This window comes from Balaenoptera ricei, chromosome 6 (genome assembly GCF_028023285.1).
Source record: "Balaenoptera ricei isolate mBalRic1 chromosome 6, mBalRic1.hap2, whole genome shotgun sequence".
Taxonomy (NCBI): domain Eukaryota; kingdom Metazoa; phylum Chordata; class Mammalia; order Artiodactyla; family Balaenopteridae; genus Balaenoptera; species Balaenoptera ricei.
The window spans coordinates 12674353-12692829 of record NC_082644.1 but is presented as its reverse complement, the minus strand read 5'-3'; the positions used below and the strand labels follow the sequence as shown (position 1 = coordinate 12692829).

Genomic DNA, 18477 nt, shown 5'->3' with positions numbered 1-18477 from the left:
TGTCTTCAGTACTTGGGGGTATTGTGCCTGCTGTTTTATTCCTTGATTCTTGTTCTGTCTCTAAGAATAATACAGGTGTGGAATCCCTACCGCCACCACCCCCATCCCAGATCTCCTCAATCCTCTTATTATAATGATCTCCTTACTGACTTAATCACCTCTAGATTTCCCCCTGTCCAGTTCACCTAAGGAAGATCGACATTTCACCCCATTAGAAATGGAGCCCATCCTGCAGCATTCTGTCCTCCCTGCTTTTTACTACTGCCCAACAGAGAGTCCAGCCAGGCTGGTCATACCGTGATCACTGACATATGCCCTGTTAAGTCTTATCTGTAATAGTTCATCTGCCTAACAAGGAATTAATTTAGGTGGCTGCAACAATTTGGACCTGGGGAAAGAGGAAATAATTTAAATACTGAGCCTACTCTTCCTGTTATTCCATTGAGTGAAAAGGAGAATGAATCTGGAGTTGGTATCAGGTGTGAGCATTTCACCAAGCCAAGAGCATACACTAGAGTCGAGAGATAAGGTGTTTTTGGTGAAGCATGACTTTATATTCAAATTAACTAGTTCATTTGATGAGTTAGCCAAAGAAATCACAAACTATCAATGCTGTAGGGAAAATTGGCTGAGTTGGACTTAAAAGAACAAGAGAAAGAGTTTGCATCTCCAAAGTGGTGCCTGTCTGAGGGATTTGAATTTAAAGATAATTTTTACTATGTATGGCTTTTACCTTATTCCCTGATTTTAGAATCTAACCTTCAAATAAGGTGTAACTATTTGTTCTGATATTGTTAGCTCCTACTTACTTTCTCTCTGTAACTATACTATAATGTGCTTTAAGTGCAGGGACTATGTATGTTTTTAATCCTTTATTATATTCACTACAGAAGTAAATACAGTACAGAGCACCTAATAGAATGGCTTTTAAGTATTTATTGATGTTGGGCTTTACAGAATAGTACAGTATATTCAGTTTTACACCGTGGTGTTACATATGCATGTAGTGTAAACACTAGATTTATTCTTTCCTCCTGATACCACCGGCCACAGTGAGTTGTCTGGGCTAAAGGTTTTAACCTGGAGGTGGGATGCTGTCCAAACCTTTTAAAATTATATGCAAATTTTTGTGTGTAGTTAAATATGTATAGTTTCTTGGGAGAGCATGTGAACTTTCAGTAGGTTCTCAGAGAGTTCCAAAAAGGTAAGGTGCCTTGGACCTAGACAATGGAGGAAGCAAAGAAAGCTTTCTAAAATCAAGCTGAACTTGGAAAAATCACTAAAATGAAAATGGTAAAATGCTGTGCTGGACAGGATATTGATATGATACAATACATTGGTCAGTAAGTTTTAAAATTTAAAGTATACAGTGTTCTTTACTATATAAAGTCACATTTTAAAATTCTTACAGTTAGCTAATGTAGGCAAGAAGATGACCCTTCTCCTGTAGTAAAAGTTTGATTGTTTATGTAACATGCGTATGATGGGGTCTTTCCTAATTTGGCATAATGCTTGTGAAAATGGTGAATTGTATAGTGTAATTGCTTTATCTTAATGCCCCATTCTGTAACTTAGATTTTTTTCTTTAGGAAAATGGCTCTGGTGTCAAAAAGCAAGGAAAAAACCCTGATAATTTTATTTGAACTTGACTGTGAAGTTAGCACCGACTTTGGGTGTAACATGACTGATTCTAGTAGCCCCTGCTGTGTTTGGGAGCCACAAGAAGAGCTGTGCATATTGAAGGTGCATAGCACAAAGCATTGCTGGTATAAGTGTGTTCTATTTGCAAACATTTGTTTAAGAGACCATAATTTGAATTTATATATTTATAATTGTTAAATTTCCACCTGCAATTATTTTTACATTTTGAAAATTTTTCCATTTTATTTATATCTGTCTTAATTTTATAGACCATCTTTGGGTTTGCATAAAGAAGCTTATCAAAAGTATATCAGAAAAAATTAGCACAATAATTATCGATATTAATGTTTAATGGTGCTGTCATAGAATGTTTCACAAATTGTTGATTTCTTTACATTCATGAATTTAGTGAAATATTAATAAAGCACTAGTGTTTATTATTTGTTGTGTTCCTGTTTGTTAAAATAGTGTCACTGGTTTACTCTGGGGAGTTTTTTTTTCTTCTGGGTGAACCAAAATATCCATGAAAGAACTTTAGATTTACTTTATTTCTGATGGCAGGTTGATATATAGACTTGGAATATATTAGGAGAAACATGCTAAGTTCTCATTAAGAAACTCTGTAGTGAGTTGGGAAAGAAGAACTAATGTCTTTTTTTTCATTTTTGTTTCAATTATACAGCAGATATAATTTCTACAGTAGAATTTAATCATTCTGGAGAATTACTAGCAACCGGAGATAAAGGTGGTAGAGTCGTCATCTTTCAACAGGAGCAGGAGGTAAGTATTTAAAGTTTAATATCTAAATTTCAGTTTGCTCTTGGGAATGGAGCTTATGCTGGAGAATCTCGTCAGAGGATGTTGGCAGATTTTTAAAGAAGTGTGTTTATCGAGCAGAGTATCCAATGTATAGATGGCTCTGGTTTTCTTAGCTCTGTGTGTGTGTATGTGTACGTGTGTGTGTTGTTTTAATTGTGAGAAGATTTGGTTAGAGAAAGGGGTGGGAAGTGTGGAATAAAAGATTTTAACTGGTTTTAAAAGCCTTGGCCCTCTTTTTTTTTCTTAAAATTCCATAAACTAAAATTGCTTTGACCTCTTTTCAGTGCATAGTTTGCTTTGTGTAATTGCGGGTGGGAGCGTAGTTTAAAGAAAAAGCTGCTCAATTATTTTGACATCAGTTTATACTAATACTATTACTGGGATTTAAGTATAAAGGTTTTAAATGACAGTTGCATGTATACGCATGTAACGTAATTTATAAGCTCAGTACCCCTCTTAAAGTGGAGTCGATTTGAAAATTGTTTCCTTTTCTCTTTGAAGAAAGGAATTTCTCATTGCAGAATCTGTGATTAAAGTAGGGTTTTGTTTTGTTTTGGGTACAACTTAGGCACACTTCTAAATCTGATTGACAAGATTTCTCACTAAAATTTTATGCTGAACAAAATTTGTCACAATGGATTTTCCCTTAGTCTCTCCCTCCATTTGTAGATCAAAGTTAAACCTTTATCATTTGTTTCCAAACATTCTGCCCCTGTCTATCTATAAGATATTCAAGAAGAGTTAAAAGTAATGTGGATAAAATGCAGGGTTTTACAAATAGATGTCTAAATCATAACACAGAGTTAGCTTTTAAAGGATTGTGAAATTCCTTAAATAAGCAAGAATCTAGTAATAATACTACTACTTTGCACTTCTATAGCGCCTTTGACCTGAGGATCTCAAAGTGCTATACAAACACTAATGAATTAATCCTCACAACACCCAGTGAGGTAGGTAATTTAATTTTAAAAGAAATGATTAACAGTGTCTGATTCGAAGATGCACAAACACTAAATATGTCTCCTTTTATTTATTATTATTTTTTTGGTTGGAAGAAAATATGAAAATAAGACTCAGGCTTTTCTTGACAGAGAATGATCTTGTGGGAAGGGGGGCAAAATCAGTTTTTGTTCCTGTTTTCAAGCAGCTAAAAATGTGACCATAAGAATTTTGAAATACTTAAGAGTCGAAATGGAACCTTACAGGTCATTACCGTTTCCCTTTATTTACAAGTGAGAAAGCCAGGCTATTAAGGGATCACTTGATTTCTTCATGGCAGAGCTAACAACCAGAACCCAGAACTTCCAACATGTTATCTCTCAGTGTGCTCTAATGTCTTTCCTGTTAGGTAACCAAAATGTGAGTGTTAATTTTGTTATTCAGAAATTAGAGCTGGCTTTCCCGTAGGCATTTTCTGCCCTTACGTGTATTTTTTTTTTTTAACTGAAAATTTATGGCAGTCTACACTTTTGTTTTAAAGAAGGGTGTTTGGAGAAAAGCATTTAAAATTAAGTTTGCTTCCTAAGCACTTCCATCTTGAAGGGCTTTACATTGAGGGTTTCTGAGAGAGCCTACATTTCAAATGGGGGCTTTGTGTTATTTAAAAGTGTAAGTTGTCTGTCATTCTTAACTGCATTTAAGAGTTAAAGACAAAAATTAATTATCTAGAAACTCAGATTAGTAACGTGTCTTTTGAAAATTACTTAGTGTAAATATCAGTGTATTTTTTAAGGGATAGATTAAATAACAAAGATGGTAAATTATCGGCTTTCCCTCTTGAAACTTGATCTTGTTAATATTAATCTGATGCATTTTACCTAATATATTTTCCACATTTTTAAGCCCTGTCTTATACTGGAGCTTCTAATATAATGCTGTCTTCAGGACATTCAGTGTCTATGTCGTTGATTATAAATGTATGTACCTTACATTTATATCAATACCTAACATACTTAGGTTAGATTTTATGAGTTCACAGCTATACGTCTGTAAAATAGTGTTACAGTTTAAAAACTGGAAGAGAACTTAGAGATAGTCTTTTCCTAATGTTTAGATAAATCCTAACAGAAGTTTACATAACAAAGTTATATTGCTTAGTTTAATAGCAAAGCTCTGGGATTAGAACTTGGATCTCTAAATTTTAATCCAGCTTTTTCTAACAACCACAGCTATTATACATACATTCCAAGGTACACTGGCGCTTAACAAGTGAGCATTTCTTAGACCCTGATGATGATGCTAGCTCTCTCTGCAAAACACAATGATGTTTGAACTACAGTGTCTACAGTGTCAGGGTTCCTTGCTAAAACTCACTTGACTGGAGGTTTACATATTTCCACTCACTTTTTTTATTGCCCTTAATTAAGAAGAAAAGATCATACTGTAGCAGCAGTGAACCTTGCACATCAAACTTTGACATCTTTAACCCACCTTTCTGTCTCACTTTTACCCTTCAGGTGTGGCAGGTCCCCTTCCTGTCATCCTGTCGGGCACACTTTGCTGCCTGTCCCTCTGTTTCCCAGGCAGAGAAACTGGGTGGTCAATAAACAGGGTCTTAATTCAGTTTATTTCAGCCTGAGTATATTCAGAGTATTTATTCAGAGTATATTTCAGCCTGGTGTTCCTGTAACATTTTCTGCTGTTATTTAGTAGTATTTTTATAACTAACACGTTTGAATAGTTTTCTGTTTGACAGAATCTCTGTGATGGAAGCAGTGTGTGTAGGGAAATTGAGGCACAAGGGTAAATCGATTTCCATGAGGCATCATATGCATCACATGGTCAGAGTCCAAAATTTTGAGTCTAATCCAGTGTTCTTTATAGCATGTCGTGAAATAACTGACCCATCTTACTAATTTTCACAGCTTGTATATAATGGCTTTTGACAACAGAGTAGATGGTGCGATACATTCCTTCTGATAATGATAATTTGGAGGGAGATTCCATGCAGCTGTTACATTGTGGTGTTCCGTAGTTTTTAAGGGATCTTTGTTTCTATGGGTGCTCATGTTAAATGATCAGCAGTTGTTGAAGTAGGTGGTTTCCTGTTGGCTTTGGATTGCTCAGAACTTCTTCAGGTTTCTCTGAGGCTTTTTGATATACATGATAAGCTAAAGTGTTGGGGGAGGGTTGATATTTTTAAGGGACAGTTAAGGAGAAAAGTGAGCAGAGAGGTGGTTCCTTTCTGATTTCTTTCTAGATTGTTATGCAGCATTTGTTTTCTGTTTTCTATGACTGCTGGTTACTTTCTAGGATTTCTTTCTCATTTTTTTGTTCTTAATGTGGTATTCCCAAAACTCCTTAACAGAGTATAGAAGAAAGCGAAAGACTGGAATGGGACTCAAAATCAAGATGTGGTTTAACAGAATTCAATATCGTTTATACAAAGGGCTTGGTTTAGTCTGTTGTTTAAGTGAAGGGACAGATCCTGCTGTTTTAGAGTGATGTGGCACCGTTCACTTAACATAGTACTTCCTGTGTGCCAAGCAGAATAGCAGATTTAGAAACATTGGAGAGGAATGGTTGAAGGGACTAAGGCTGTAAAGCCAGGAGAAGAAGAGACTACGAAGAGTCTTGTAACTTAGGGATTCAAGTGGAAGAAGAGGTTAGTTTATTTTGTGTATGGAAATAAGTACACAAGAATTGGATGCCCATCTGTCAGGAATATTGTGGAAAGAATATGAGAAGTTCAAGAAAATACTACCACTGTGGTTTCTTCCAAATCAAAATATCTATAAAATAAGCTTCCTTTTCTAAGCTACCAGGCTTTAACTGTCTTCATTTTTCATTCAATTTTTAAATCTAAGGTTGTGCTTTCAGAGTACAAAATGTTAGAATCACCTAAAAATGCACCTAACCACCTAAAAATTTTAACCAGAATGTTAAAATGCAGATTCCTAGATTGCACTTCAAAACCACCAAATCAGAATTTCTGGAAGCCAGAGACACCATCACTTTTCATTCATTCATTCATTCATTTATTTATTTATTAATTATAAACTCCTTTGGGGACTTAACCTGATAGAAAATTAAAATTAAAATTGACTGCATTCCAATACCAGGATAATGATAAAAGCTCCAAAATACAGCTTCAAGTTTGTCTTATCTAAAAATATGTTTAAACCGTTTTTCCAAGATAGATCATGCATATAGAAAAATGCATAGAATTATATGTGTACAGTTCTATGAATTTTCACAACAAATACATTTGTGTAACTATCATCTGGGTCAAGAAATGGGATATTACTGGCACTCCAGAAGCCTCTCTATCCTGTCACTACTACCCCCCTATCCCGAACTAACTGTGAACTTGTTTTGCGTGTTTTGAACTTTATATGTATATGGTGTGTTCATAGAAATTAAGAGCTAAAATTTATAGGGTTTGCAGGGCTTCTTAACCCTTTCTGTGATGTAGCTTCCTTCAGTAGCCTGGTAAAGTCTGTGGACTTTTCAAGAATGTTTTAATTGCATAAAATACATAGGATTGTGAAGGAAACTATTGAAATATATTTTTCAATTTATTAAAAACACTTATTTTTGAGCAGTATGTGTTTTTTTGTGACTAACAGCTGAAGTGTGATTTTAAAACATGTCATTTCTATAGTGACAAAGTCATGGTATTGCTAATACTGTGGCCTGCTGCTACATCCATAATTGAAAGAAATGCTGAATTTCAGCTAGAGATTAGTAAAAATAACATGTAAGTTTCTACCACATCCAAGTTTATAAAATCCCATGGACCCTTGGGAGTTGAGTAGTCTGTGGGCCCCAAATTTGTAACCTCTGGTAATGCAATCTCTTTTTACCAATAAAGAAACTGGGGGGCTCAGACAGCAGGTTTACTCGTGGAAAGTCATACAGTTAACAAAGAAGTGAACCCTTGCTCTAGAACCCTTATATCCCGATTCCCTGTCCATTGCTTTTCCCATTCTGACATGGGTATAGCAACAACAGTTTATATTGCAGACCCTCTGCCAAGCTCCCTAAATCTTATTAATCTTCACAGTAAAATAACGAAGATGTTATGCACACTTACTATGTCTCAATTTATTACAGATTTATAAATGAATTGAGATTTAGCGAAGATAAATGTCTTCTCTAAGATCACACAGCTAGTCAAGTGGGTCAAAAAAAAAAGCTAATCCTGTATAAATTGGGATGAATATCCACAATGAAAAAAAATCTTACTCCTCTAAGTAATGAGCTTAAGTGGTATAAATCACACAAGAAAATCAGTTTCATTAACTTTATAGTAATGAGAAAAGTACTTGATCATCAGACTTTTTAATAGTAGCCATTAAGGTATGATGTTTTTCTCTGTAGAGGCTTAGAGAGGGAAAAGTTGGAATGAGTTTGAAAACCCTGAGAGTTTAAAGACCTGGGTTCTAGTCCTCATTTGTATTTATTCATTCATCCAGCCACCCCTCTTGTTCAGCCATCTATTATCCAGATTTCTAGTTTCAGTTTACCTCTTAATATTCCCAGTAATTAAAATTATTTGCTCTATGCCCCGCTCTTATTCTGTGTCATGGTTTAGAAATAAATTATTCTGGGTAGTTAGATAATCTGAATAATAGCACATTAACTATTTTAGATTTTATAACATTTTAAAGCGTTACAGTTAACCCTTGAACTACATGGGGTTAATCCCTATATAATTTATGGTCAGCCCTCCACATCTGCTGATTTGTGGTACTGTCATTTTTACTATTGAAAAATATCCATGTAAGAGTGGTCCTGCACAGTTCAAACCCGCGTTGTTCAAGGATCAACTGTATATTAATTGTAACTTAACACATTTTCTTTAAATTTTATTTGAATATCATAGGTAAAGAATAATACCACTTGATTTGATTTTCTAATTGATTCAACCAGGTATCCTTTTTATCTCTCCCACTATGTTGTAGTTTTGTAAACAGGAAATTATGACTGATATTCTTCTAGATTACATATTGATTAGCATAGTACATAATAAGAGCTCAGTGAATGAGCATTAGCTTATTACTATTGGATATAATTTAATAGGATCCTGTAAAATCTTCAAGTATTTCAACTACCATCACTGTGATCAGCTTGGAAAAAGTTAGAAATTTTTTTGTTTGTTTTATGTTTACCCCATCTTGTATTTTGCTTTATTCTAGAAAATTCCCCTAGGTTGCTGAATGCATTGATAATGGTTTGTTATCTGATATGAATTGATTTTGTTTTGTACCATTTCTGTCACTGTCCCTGAATTGCTGTTTCACAAAACTCAAAAACTCTTTAAACTAACTGTAGGTGACCCTTGAATAACACAGGTTCGAACTGCGTGGGCCCACTTACACATGGATTATTTTCAATAGTAAATACTGCAGTACTACAGGATTCATGGTTGGTTGAACCCACAGCTGTGGAGCCACAATACAGAGGGCCAAGTCCGAGCTATATGTGGACTTACCACTGCGCAGAGACTTGGCACCCATAACCCCCATGTTGTTCAAGGGTCAACTATATTTTGAAATATAAAACAAATGGTTGTCTCTAACAAGTAATAGGATTAAAGGAGCATTAAAAAACAGTAACTAAGTTTTCGTAGTGTTCTATTTGGAAACTTAAAAAATGTCCATTTTTTTTTCTCTCATTTTTATGTGATCAAAGGAAAATACAGTTAATGTTTTCTAAAATTTTTTACGTTTTGGTCTAGGAGCAAAGTAAATATTTTCTGTGTTTTCACAGTTTCATTTAAGGCAGAGGAAGTTAGTAAAAACACAAGGCAGTTTTTTATATATTTAGAATTAATTAGCTGTTATAGAACGTCAAGTGATGTTACTTCAAAGAAGTCATTTTTAACTCTTGATTATTCTTAATATGATCATCGTGGAAAATATGAAAACTGTGTATCATTTCCACAAAGAATAAGATAAAAATCCAAAATCATCCCATCACATGAATAAAGATCAATTTATGTATCTGTGTTTATTCTGGGGCTCTATTTTGTTTTGTAGAAAAAGTATCATGTTGTATGTATCATTCTGTAACTTTTTTTTTTTAATTTTACTTATTTATTTATTTATTTATTTATTTATTTTTGGCTGTGTTGGGTCTTCGTTTCTGTGCAAGGGCTTTCTCTAGTTGTGGCAAGCGGGGGCCACTCTTCACCGCGGTGCGCGGGCCTCTCACTATCGTGGCCTCTCTTGTTGCGGAGGCACAGGCTCCAGACGCCCAGGCTCAGTAGTTGTGGCTCACGGGCCTAGTTGCTCCGCGGCATGTGGGATTCTCCCAGACCAGGGCTCGAACCCGTGTCCCCTGCATTGGCAGGCAGATTCTTAACCACTGCGCCACCAGGGAAGCCCCTGTAACTTCTAACGTTTTCTCCGATTAATCTCAGTCTCAGTCAGGGAAGTGAAGAGACTATTGCAAACCCTGAGTGGAAAGAAATGCATGTGTCATTTGGAAGAACATAGTCTGTCTTTATAACTTAAATGACACAGTTTAACAAACATGTACCTTGTGGGATATGCAGAATGTATTAGCAAGGAAGCATTGCACATAAATTAACATGGTTGAGAAACGTTGATCTCCATATGAATTTAATTGGCTCTATAGCATTTCATAATTTACTTGACTTAGGCTGTTTATGCATTAAGTTGTTCATACATCTTTGCATACATTGTTTTTCATTAGGTTATACTTTGAAGTGGAATTGTTGAGTACCTTTTTAAGGCTTTCAATAAGTATGGACAAATTATCCTCCAGAAAAGCTGTGTAAATTTATACTTCTCCCAGTAGTGTATGACTTTGTCCATATTCTCATCATTAAAACTGTGGTCATTATCATGTTTTTTTTATTCTTCATCAGTTTAAAGGCAAAACATTATTCCTTAATTTTGAATACTAATGATGATGAGTAGTTATACATATATTTGCTGATCATATTTTAGGTAAATGACCTTTTCATCTTTCAGAGGAGGGTGTTAACATTTTTCCTAATTATTTTTAAGGACCTTTTACACATGAAAGATAGTAACTGTTGTCTTAAGATGCACTTTTCTCCCCAGTATACTGGTTTTTAACCTTTAAATATTCCTACCTAGTCAGACAGATGTCCACCTTTCTCTGCTCTTTGCTTTCATTTTTATACTTAGCTCTTTTTCACTTCAGAATTATATAGAAATTTGCCATTGTACTTTCTTTTGGCTGCCTTTATTTACTTTTAAATATTTAATTATTCCCTCTGGAATTTATTTTTGTGTAAGAAATGAAGTTCTAATTCTCTTTCCAAATGTTTGTTTGGCTCAAACATCATTGGATTTTACTGCTGTTTTATATTCTGTTTTGGTTTGTTTGAACCTCAGGGGCATACTTGAGTTCATGACACTACTATTATAGATCATGGCGAGGCCCTTTCTTTAAGTAAACAAACACGTGCATGCACGTGTGTAGTCACACGTACATTAACTTTTATTTGCATAATGTGCTGCCATTCTCCCATGCACCTCTCCCTTCATAGATAACCATTTGAATGTGTTCTTATAATTTGTATTTTGTTATTGTGTGCTGTTATTTAATTGTGGCAAAATATCATGTAACATTCAACCTCCCAACAATTTCCATGTGTACAATACAGTTTTAACCACATATACATTGTTATGCAACAGAACCCCCCAGTTCTGCATAACTGAAACTCTACCTACTGAACAGCAACTTCCTTCTTCCTCCCTCCACTCCCTGGCAGTCACCATTCTCCTTTCTGTTTCTATGAGGTTGACTACTTTAGATACCCCGTATAAGTGGAATTATGCAGTACTTGTCATTTTTGACTGGCTTATTTCACTTGGCATAATGTCCTTAAGGTTCATCCATGTTGTAGCCTATGACAGGAGTTCCTTTTTTTTAAAGGCTGAATAATATTCCATTAAATGTGTATTATACACACACACACCCCACATTTTCTTTATTCATTTAGCAGTCGATGGACATTTAGGTTGTTTCCACTTCTTAGCTATTGTGAATAATCTCATTTGATATTCTGTTTTCAATTATTTTGGATATATACCAGATTGCTGGATCATATGGTAGTTCTTTTTTTTTTTTCCCCCCATCTGTGCCTCGTGGTATGCAGGATCTTAGTTCCCTGACAGGGGATCAAACCTGTGCCCCCTGCAGTGGAAGCGTGGAGTCTTAACCACTGGAACGCTAGGGAAGTCCCCCTTTTTTTAAAAAAATTAATTAATTTATTTTTGGCTGGATTGGGTCTTTGTTGCTGCGCGCGGGCTTTCTCTACTTGCGGCGAGCGGGGCCTACTCTTTGTTGCGCTGCGCAGGCGTCTCATCGCAGTGGCTTCTCTTGTTGCGGAGCACGGGCTCTAGGCGCACAGGCTTCAGTAGTTGTGGCACGTAGGCTCAGTAGTTGTGGTGCACGGGCTTAGTTGCTCCGCAGCATGTGGGATCTTCCCGGACCAGCGCTCGAACCCATGTCCCCTGCATTGGCAGGCGGATTCTTAACCACTGCGTCACCAGAGAAACCCTATTTTTTATTTTTTTGAGGAACGCCCATACAGTTTTCAAAGTGGCTGCACAGTTTGTATGCTGCATTTTTTAAAAAGCTCTATTGAAAGATACACAGAAAAGTGCACAGAACACTAGTGGATTATCACACACAGAACTTCCCATCCTTCCTTTAACCCTTCTCATTCCCCTTCCCAGTCATTCCTTTCTCTTTCCTCCCCTTGTAAGCCTGTCTTCTAACACTTAGTTTGGCTTGTAGTTATAGAACTTTTTATAAATGGAATCTACAGTAAGTATTTTATGTCTGGCCTTTTTGCTCAGTTTATGTTTGTGTAATAATTTGCTCACTTTCATTGCTATATAATGTTCTTTTGTAAAACTGTACCACAATTTGTCCATTCTGTTATAAATAGATGCAGACATTTTGGTTGTTTCAGTTCATGGATTAATAATGCTGCTGTGAACATTCTTGATCACATTTTCTGGTGCACATTGTCATGCTTGAAATTATCATGTCATGGGGGTAGGCATTTAGTTTTAGTAGACAACACAGTAAAAAGTGGTTCTGCCAATTTTATTCTCATGAACAATATATGAGAATTCTGGCTGTTCCACATCTTTGCCAATGTTTTGTATTGTCAGTAATTTTAAAATTTAAATATTTGGAGGTTATGAGGGTATCTTATGGTAGGTTTTTTTGTTTTTTTTTTTAATGAGCAAGTGTTTTTCAGGTCATCTTTTTTTTTTTTTTTAATTTTATTTATTTATTTATTTTTGGCTGTGTTGGGTCTTCGTTTCTGTGCGAGGGCTTTCTCTAGTTGCGGCAAGCGGGGGCCACTCTTAATCGTGGTGCGCAGGCCTCTCACTATCGCGGCCTCTCTTGCTGCGGAGCACAGGCTCCAGACGCGCAGGCTCAGTAGTTGTGGCTCACGGGCCTAGTTGCTCCGCGGCATGTGGGATCTTCCCAGACCAGGGCTCGAACCCATGTCTCCTGCATTGGCAGGCAGATTCTCAACCACTGCGCCACCAGGAAAGCCCTCAGCATCTTTTTATGTGTTTATTGGCCATTGGATATCATCTTTTGTGAAGTGCCTACTAAAATCTCTTGCACTTGTTTTCTGCTGGGTTGTCTGTCATTTTTCTTATTGATTTGTGGGCTTTTTGCACTTATTGAATATATGAACCCTTTGTCAGTTGTATTTGTTGGAAGTATCTTTCTTCCATTCTGTGACTTACCTTTTCATTTTCTCTAAATGGTATCTTTTGACAAATAGAGGTTATTAATATTAATATAATTCAGTTTATCAATGTTTTCTCTAGACTTAACTGCTTTTTCTGTCCTGTATAAGAAATACTTCTCTACCCCAAGGTCCAGGAAGATATACATTTCTGTTATCTTTTAGATCTGTGCTCTCTAGTATGGTAGTTAGTAGATCCCTGTGGCTATTTAAATTTTAATTAATTAAAATTAAGTAAAATTTAAAGTTCACTTCCTTAGTCACAGTAGCTACATTTCAGGTGCTCAGTAACCACATGTGGCTGGTGGCTACCATATTGGACAGCACAGATACAGACTATTTGCAGAAAGCTCTCTTGGACAGTGTTGTACTAGACATATTCACATTTATATTTGATTCACCTGGAATCAGTTTACGTGAGTGGCTTGAGGTGTAGTAGGGGTCAGGGTTTGTTTTATTATATATGAATAGCCAATTAACCAAAAACTATTTAGTGAGAAGACCATCCTGGCTCAGCAGTGCCACTTTTGTCCAAATTCAGGCCTGTTTCTGGGCCATCTGTTCTCTTCCATTGGTATATTTGTCAGTTCTCGTGTGAGTAGCACACTGTCTTCATTGTGGCTTTAAAACTTGGTCATGCATGATACAGCATCCTTTATGTATTTGTGGCTTCTGTTTGTGTCCATGTCGAAGTATGTGATTTTGTTTTTGTGGACTGTGTTTTTTAATGTATGTGAAGAATACTATGTCTTGTACCTCATTCTGTGCCCTACTTTATCACTAAGAGCTGTGTTTTCCAGAACCTTCTGTCTTGCTGTGTGTGCATCTAACCCATTCTTCCTAATTTCTGCACCATACTCCCTTTGCCATGTTAATTCCAGCTTCCCTTTACCATACTAGTGCCACCTTTTATTCATTCTTTTTGCTTTTATTTTTGTTCATTTAGAAAATTTTTATTGAATGCCTGTTATATGCCAGATACTATTACAGGTGTTGGGATGAAGCGTTTCTAAATTCATTAAGAAGATTTCACATAAATTGTGTGGTTAAGAAAATAGATTCTGGAAAGCTGTACAAGAAAAACCCAAATATGAGGCATTCTGGAATGTATCATGATTCTCTCTGATTGTAGGAGAGTTTTTAAAACAAAAATAAAATAGCCTTCTTTGACTTTGATGCGTTCTTGTTCGAGTGGCACAGTGTTGAGGACATGGGATTATGTTCCTTTTTTTTGTTTGCTCAGTGTACTTAGTGCATGCAGAGAACAGCGCTGTTGTGACCATTATAATGTAAACATCCCTCCCCATGTTTTAGGGAAAATCCCACTGTCTGCTAGGGTCCGGCTCTCTGTAGTTCGTTAAGTCGGTCATTGTTTTATGGCATCTGTTTTATGACATCTTTCATTTGTTACTGCTGCTGTCATCTCTGCTGTTATTTTTTTGTTCTTATCCATTGTCTTTAAAAATTCACTGTAATTTTAGCAGTTTCAGGAGAGAGTGCACATGCCTCATGTATCTTTAACTTGTCAGCTGTAACTTTCTCCTTGTGTGTGGGGTGTGTGTGTGTGTGTGTGTGTGTGTGTATACATATATATATATGTATAAATATATATATATATGTATATATATATATTTTTTTTCCCTGTCAGAAAGAAACAGTGCTTCTTGGCAATCCATTGAGACGGCCAAACACCTCCAATGATTTTGTTTCTGAATCATGTAATAGATCATGTTTAGACCCATGTAGTTATTCTTGAGTCTTAAGGATGATGTTATTTTTCTGTTGTAGAAAATATTTTTATATGGTTGTGCTTTTCTTTTCCTTATCATCAAATACAGCGTGACCCTGATAGACCTAGTTTCTGCATATACCTTGGCCCTGCTTACCTTGGCTCTTTGTTTTGCTTATCTGAATTATATGGACGTTAATTTCTACTTTTGACTAAAGTTTCACACACACAAGTTACCGGAAGGCAGAGATTCTGTGTTATTAAATTTCTCTATACCTCTGGGACCTAGTGTACATAGTATTGTAGTCTCTTGCTTAAGTTAAAACACTTATTGTAGCTTTTTTTGGAGAGTAACATGACAAACGTTTAGAAACTGAGTAACTTTCAATGGAAGACTTATGGAATTTCTTCTGGTGAGATATTAGCGTGTACACATTACATGGGTTAGGTTATCAGATTTGGTGTAAGAGTATGGTAACGAGACCAAGGTTCTGAGTTTGACTTTTACCCTTTCCATATCCCCAGTGTGGATTATGTTCTATGGTATGCTTTGCATTCTCAGTATTGGCAAAGCCACTCAGTAATAATTGATACTACTGTCAGAGGACCCACACACAACTGTAACCATGAATGATCAATCCGGGTAATCAAGCTACTGGAAAAAAACAACCCAAAACATACACTTACAAGATGATGATTCAATAAAGTTTTCTTTTTATAAGGAGAAATAATAATAATGACTAACAGGTCATTCTTATTATCAAGTAATCTTAAACATTTCATTTGCTAATTCACTTTTACTTAAAATAGTTGATTATAAATAATATCTTTCTTTTAAACTATTTTTCCATTGGTTTTTTGAACTAGACATTTAATGTCTTTAGTGGAAAGGTTTTTGATTATGTGATGATGGATTAAAAGGTAAAATCCTGAACATGGTTGTAATTCTCATTTTTGCTAAGGTCGTGTTAACTGAAGAAGTTCACAGGTAGTCTCTTTATCCAATAGCTTAAATTATATTCACTCACACTGATACTAAGTGAAATAAATCGTTGGTGCGTGCTAGGCTCATAATATAAGAAAGACAATTCAAGGAGGGTACACAGTTGTTGATGGGGTGAGGCCTGCTGGGTATTGCTGAATGTGGGCTCGGTGGGTAATAGAGCCCTGTAACTGTGGTCTTGGGTGGGGGAGGTCGGGGTCAGATGTGCTGTTGCATTTATGAGAGCCCCTCTCTTAAAGAGTTTTTCAGCAGTGAAATGACCTAGAGGCAGGCATGAGAAAGGGAAAGGAAGAGGACAATACATCACGTTCAGTAACGGATAGAGAACTGATCCTTAAGACAGTGGGCAGAGAAAGAAGGTGTGCCTCAGCCAGCTGTTCCTGATGAGCTTTTCTTATTTAATCTTTACTTTTTGTTACGTATGCTTAGTAGTCCTCTGTACTATGTCTTATATAATGGTAAAGTAATCAGCAGAATGATCCGTATTTTAATAACACTTTTCCTCATGAATTGGGCCTAATTATTAGGCTTTATTTAGCTTTTCCTTTTTTTTCTTTTAAGCATTTGTATTTATTCCTTGAAAGCCTTTAAATATAAAAAACAATATAATTGTATATAACATTCAGGATCTGTTGGAATTGACTATATGTTTGATTAATTTGAAATATTTCTCAACTGGTCCAAATATTTTTGTTTCCATTTTAGAACAAAATCCAGTCTCATAGCAGAGGAGAATATAATGTTTACAGCACCTTTCAGAGCCATGAACCAGAGTTTGACTACTTGAAAAGTTTAGAAATAGAAGAAAAGATCAACAAAATTAGGTGGTTACCCCAGAAAAATGCTGCTCAGTTTTTATTGTCTACCAATGGTAAGTGTAAATTTTTTCTTTTCATGTGCCCACTATGTACACATATCCTGTAGGATGCTTTCCCCTTTTCAAAGAGGAGTAGTTGTTAAGAGATCTCCGCAAATAGACATTTGGAAATATTTTTTCCCCATATAGAATGTAAACTCTTCTATTTTGTCTTCCCTTTTTTATTGTCTTTTAGTTTTTAAATTCTATGAAAGAGATCCTCACGTGTCCACTTCTTTTAGTCCACACGGTTTGTAGTGAAAAGAATGAGCTTTACCACTGGGTTTGGGTCAGATCCTGTTTCTGCCACTTCTTGGCTTAGTCACCTTGGGCAGCTTACTAACACTGAATCAAGTTTCCCTCATCTGCAAACTGGAGATGGTAATATCTGTGTTACAGTACGGTTGTGAGGAGTAAATGTGATGACTCCTAGTGTACATAGTGAGTGCTCAGTAAATATTGATTTCCTTTCCTCTTCCTTTTTAAGTGTGCCTAACTCTCCAAAGAGTATTTCAAACTGTAAATACAAAACACTCTGTCAAAGGATGGCCCCCATTCCAGGATACTCTCTAGGAGAGCGCTCTTCCTACTTGATCCTCATCCAAGAAGGACACAAACGGGAGTTGACTCATTGCCTTCTTCCCAGCGAGCCTTATGGCTGTAAGAAGATGCTTCTTACACTGTTTTGTTTGTTCAGGAAACGTTATTAAGTGAGGTTTAGAATTGTATAATCACTCTACCAGAATTTAAAGTCCTTTATGACAGGTTAAGAAGTGGGTCATTTCTTTTGTTCTTCTAAATTTTTTTCACATGAGTTGTTGTGACCTGGTTTATCCCTGTGGATTTGAGTCTAAAGAGAAGCATTAGAGTGATTGAGGGGTACGTCCAGGTGTTCTGGGTAGCCATAGTCTGTAAAAATTTAGATTAAAAGTTTTTTGAGGCTGGCACAAGGATTGGGGAAAACCTCTCATTTTCTCATCCCCTCGGTGTTAATAAAATCAGATTTTAGCACCTAGACCTCACCATTCTTTAGCACTTGCAGAATGTAAACTCAAGTGACTTCGGGGGTGACCCAGTAGACAGTATTAAGTGCTGCCCTCATCCACCTTAGGCCTTATCACCCATTGTATCCAGTTATTGGAAATGCATTCCCCAGAATGATGCCACTAGCTGACAACATAAATGTTTGCTTCCTCTTAGATGCCGATTTTTCTGATTGTCAAAGCTCTCCCTAACAAGTCCATTGAAATCTGTACCATCTACCCCCTCTCTTTTTACATAAACTGCATTCCCCTCTCTTCTTACTGAAAGAAAAATAAATAGAAATAATGATTTAAAGCTTGTAACTTAGAGCATCCTAGATGAAGGGTATATGTTTACTCATGTCACATGTTGGCTTCTAATCTTGGTTCAGTTTTAATTTACATAGGTAACTAAGTTATTTCAAATAGCACTTCAGATACTGCTCTTTGACACAAATAATATGTAATTACACCATTTACGTAGTTTCTACTTTGGAAGTAAATGTCCCAGGAAGTGTGTTTGCTCTTAGTAATTTTGGCGGTTCACTTTTTTAAATAATTAATTAATTCATTTATTTTTGGCTGCATTGGGTCTTCGTTGCTGTACATGGGCTTTCTCTAGTTGCGGCGAGCAGGGGCTACTCTTCATTGCAGTGTGCAGGCTTCTCATTGCGGTGGCTTCTC

General features: G+C 36.1%; 1 protein-coding gene and 1 long non-coding RNA gene across 3 annotated transcripts in view; one reads left to right on the top strand and one right to left on the bottom strand.

The window, feature by feature from the left end:
- LOC132368198 (uncharacterized) overlaps positions 1–18477 on the bottom strand; it is an 80148-nt gene that overhangs the window by 12094 nt on the left and 49577 nt on the right. The window lies entirely within an intron of this gene.
- The window catches only part of PPP2R2A (protein phosphatase 2 regulatory subunit Balpha), an 85234-nt gene that overhangs the window by 51266 nt on the left and 15491 nt on the right, over positions 1–18477 (top strand). For both annotated transcript variants that reach the window (XM_059926861.1, XM_059926862.1), the window contains exons 3-4: positions 2324–2421; positions 16621–16786. In XM_059926861.1, the coding sequence (XP_059782844.1) occupies positions 2324–2421; positions 16621–16786 (264 nt within the window). The remainder of the gene's footprint in view (positions 1–2323; positions 2422–16620; positions 16787–18477) is intronic.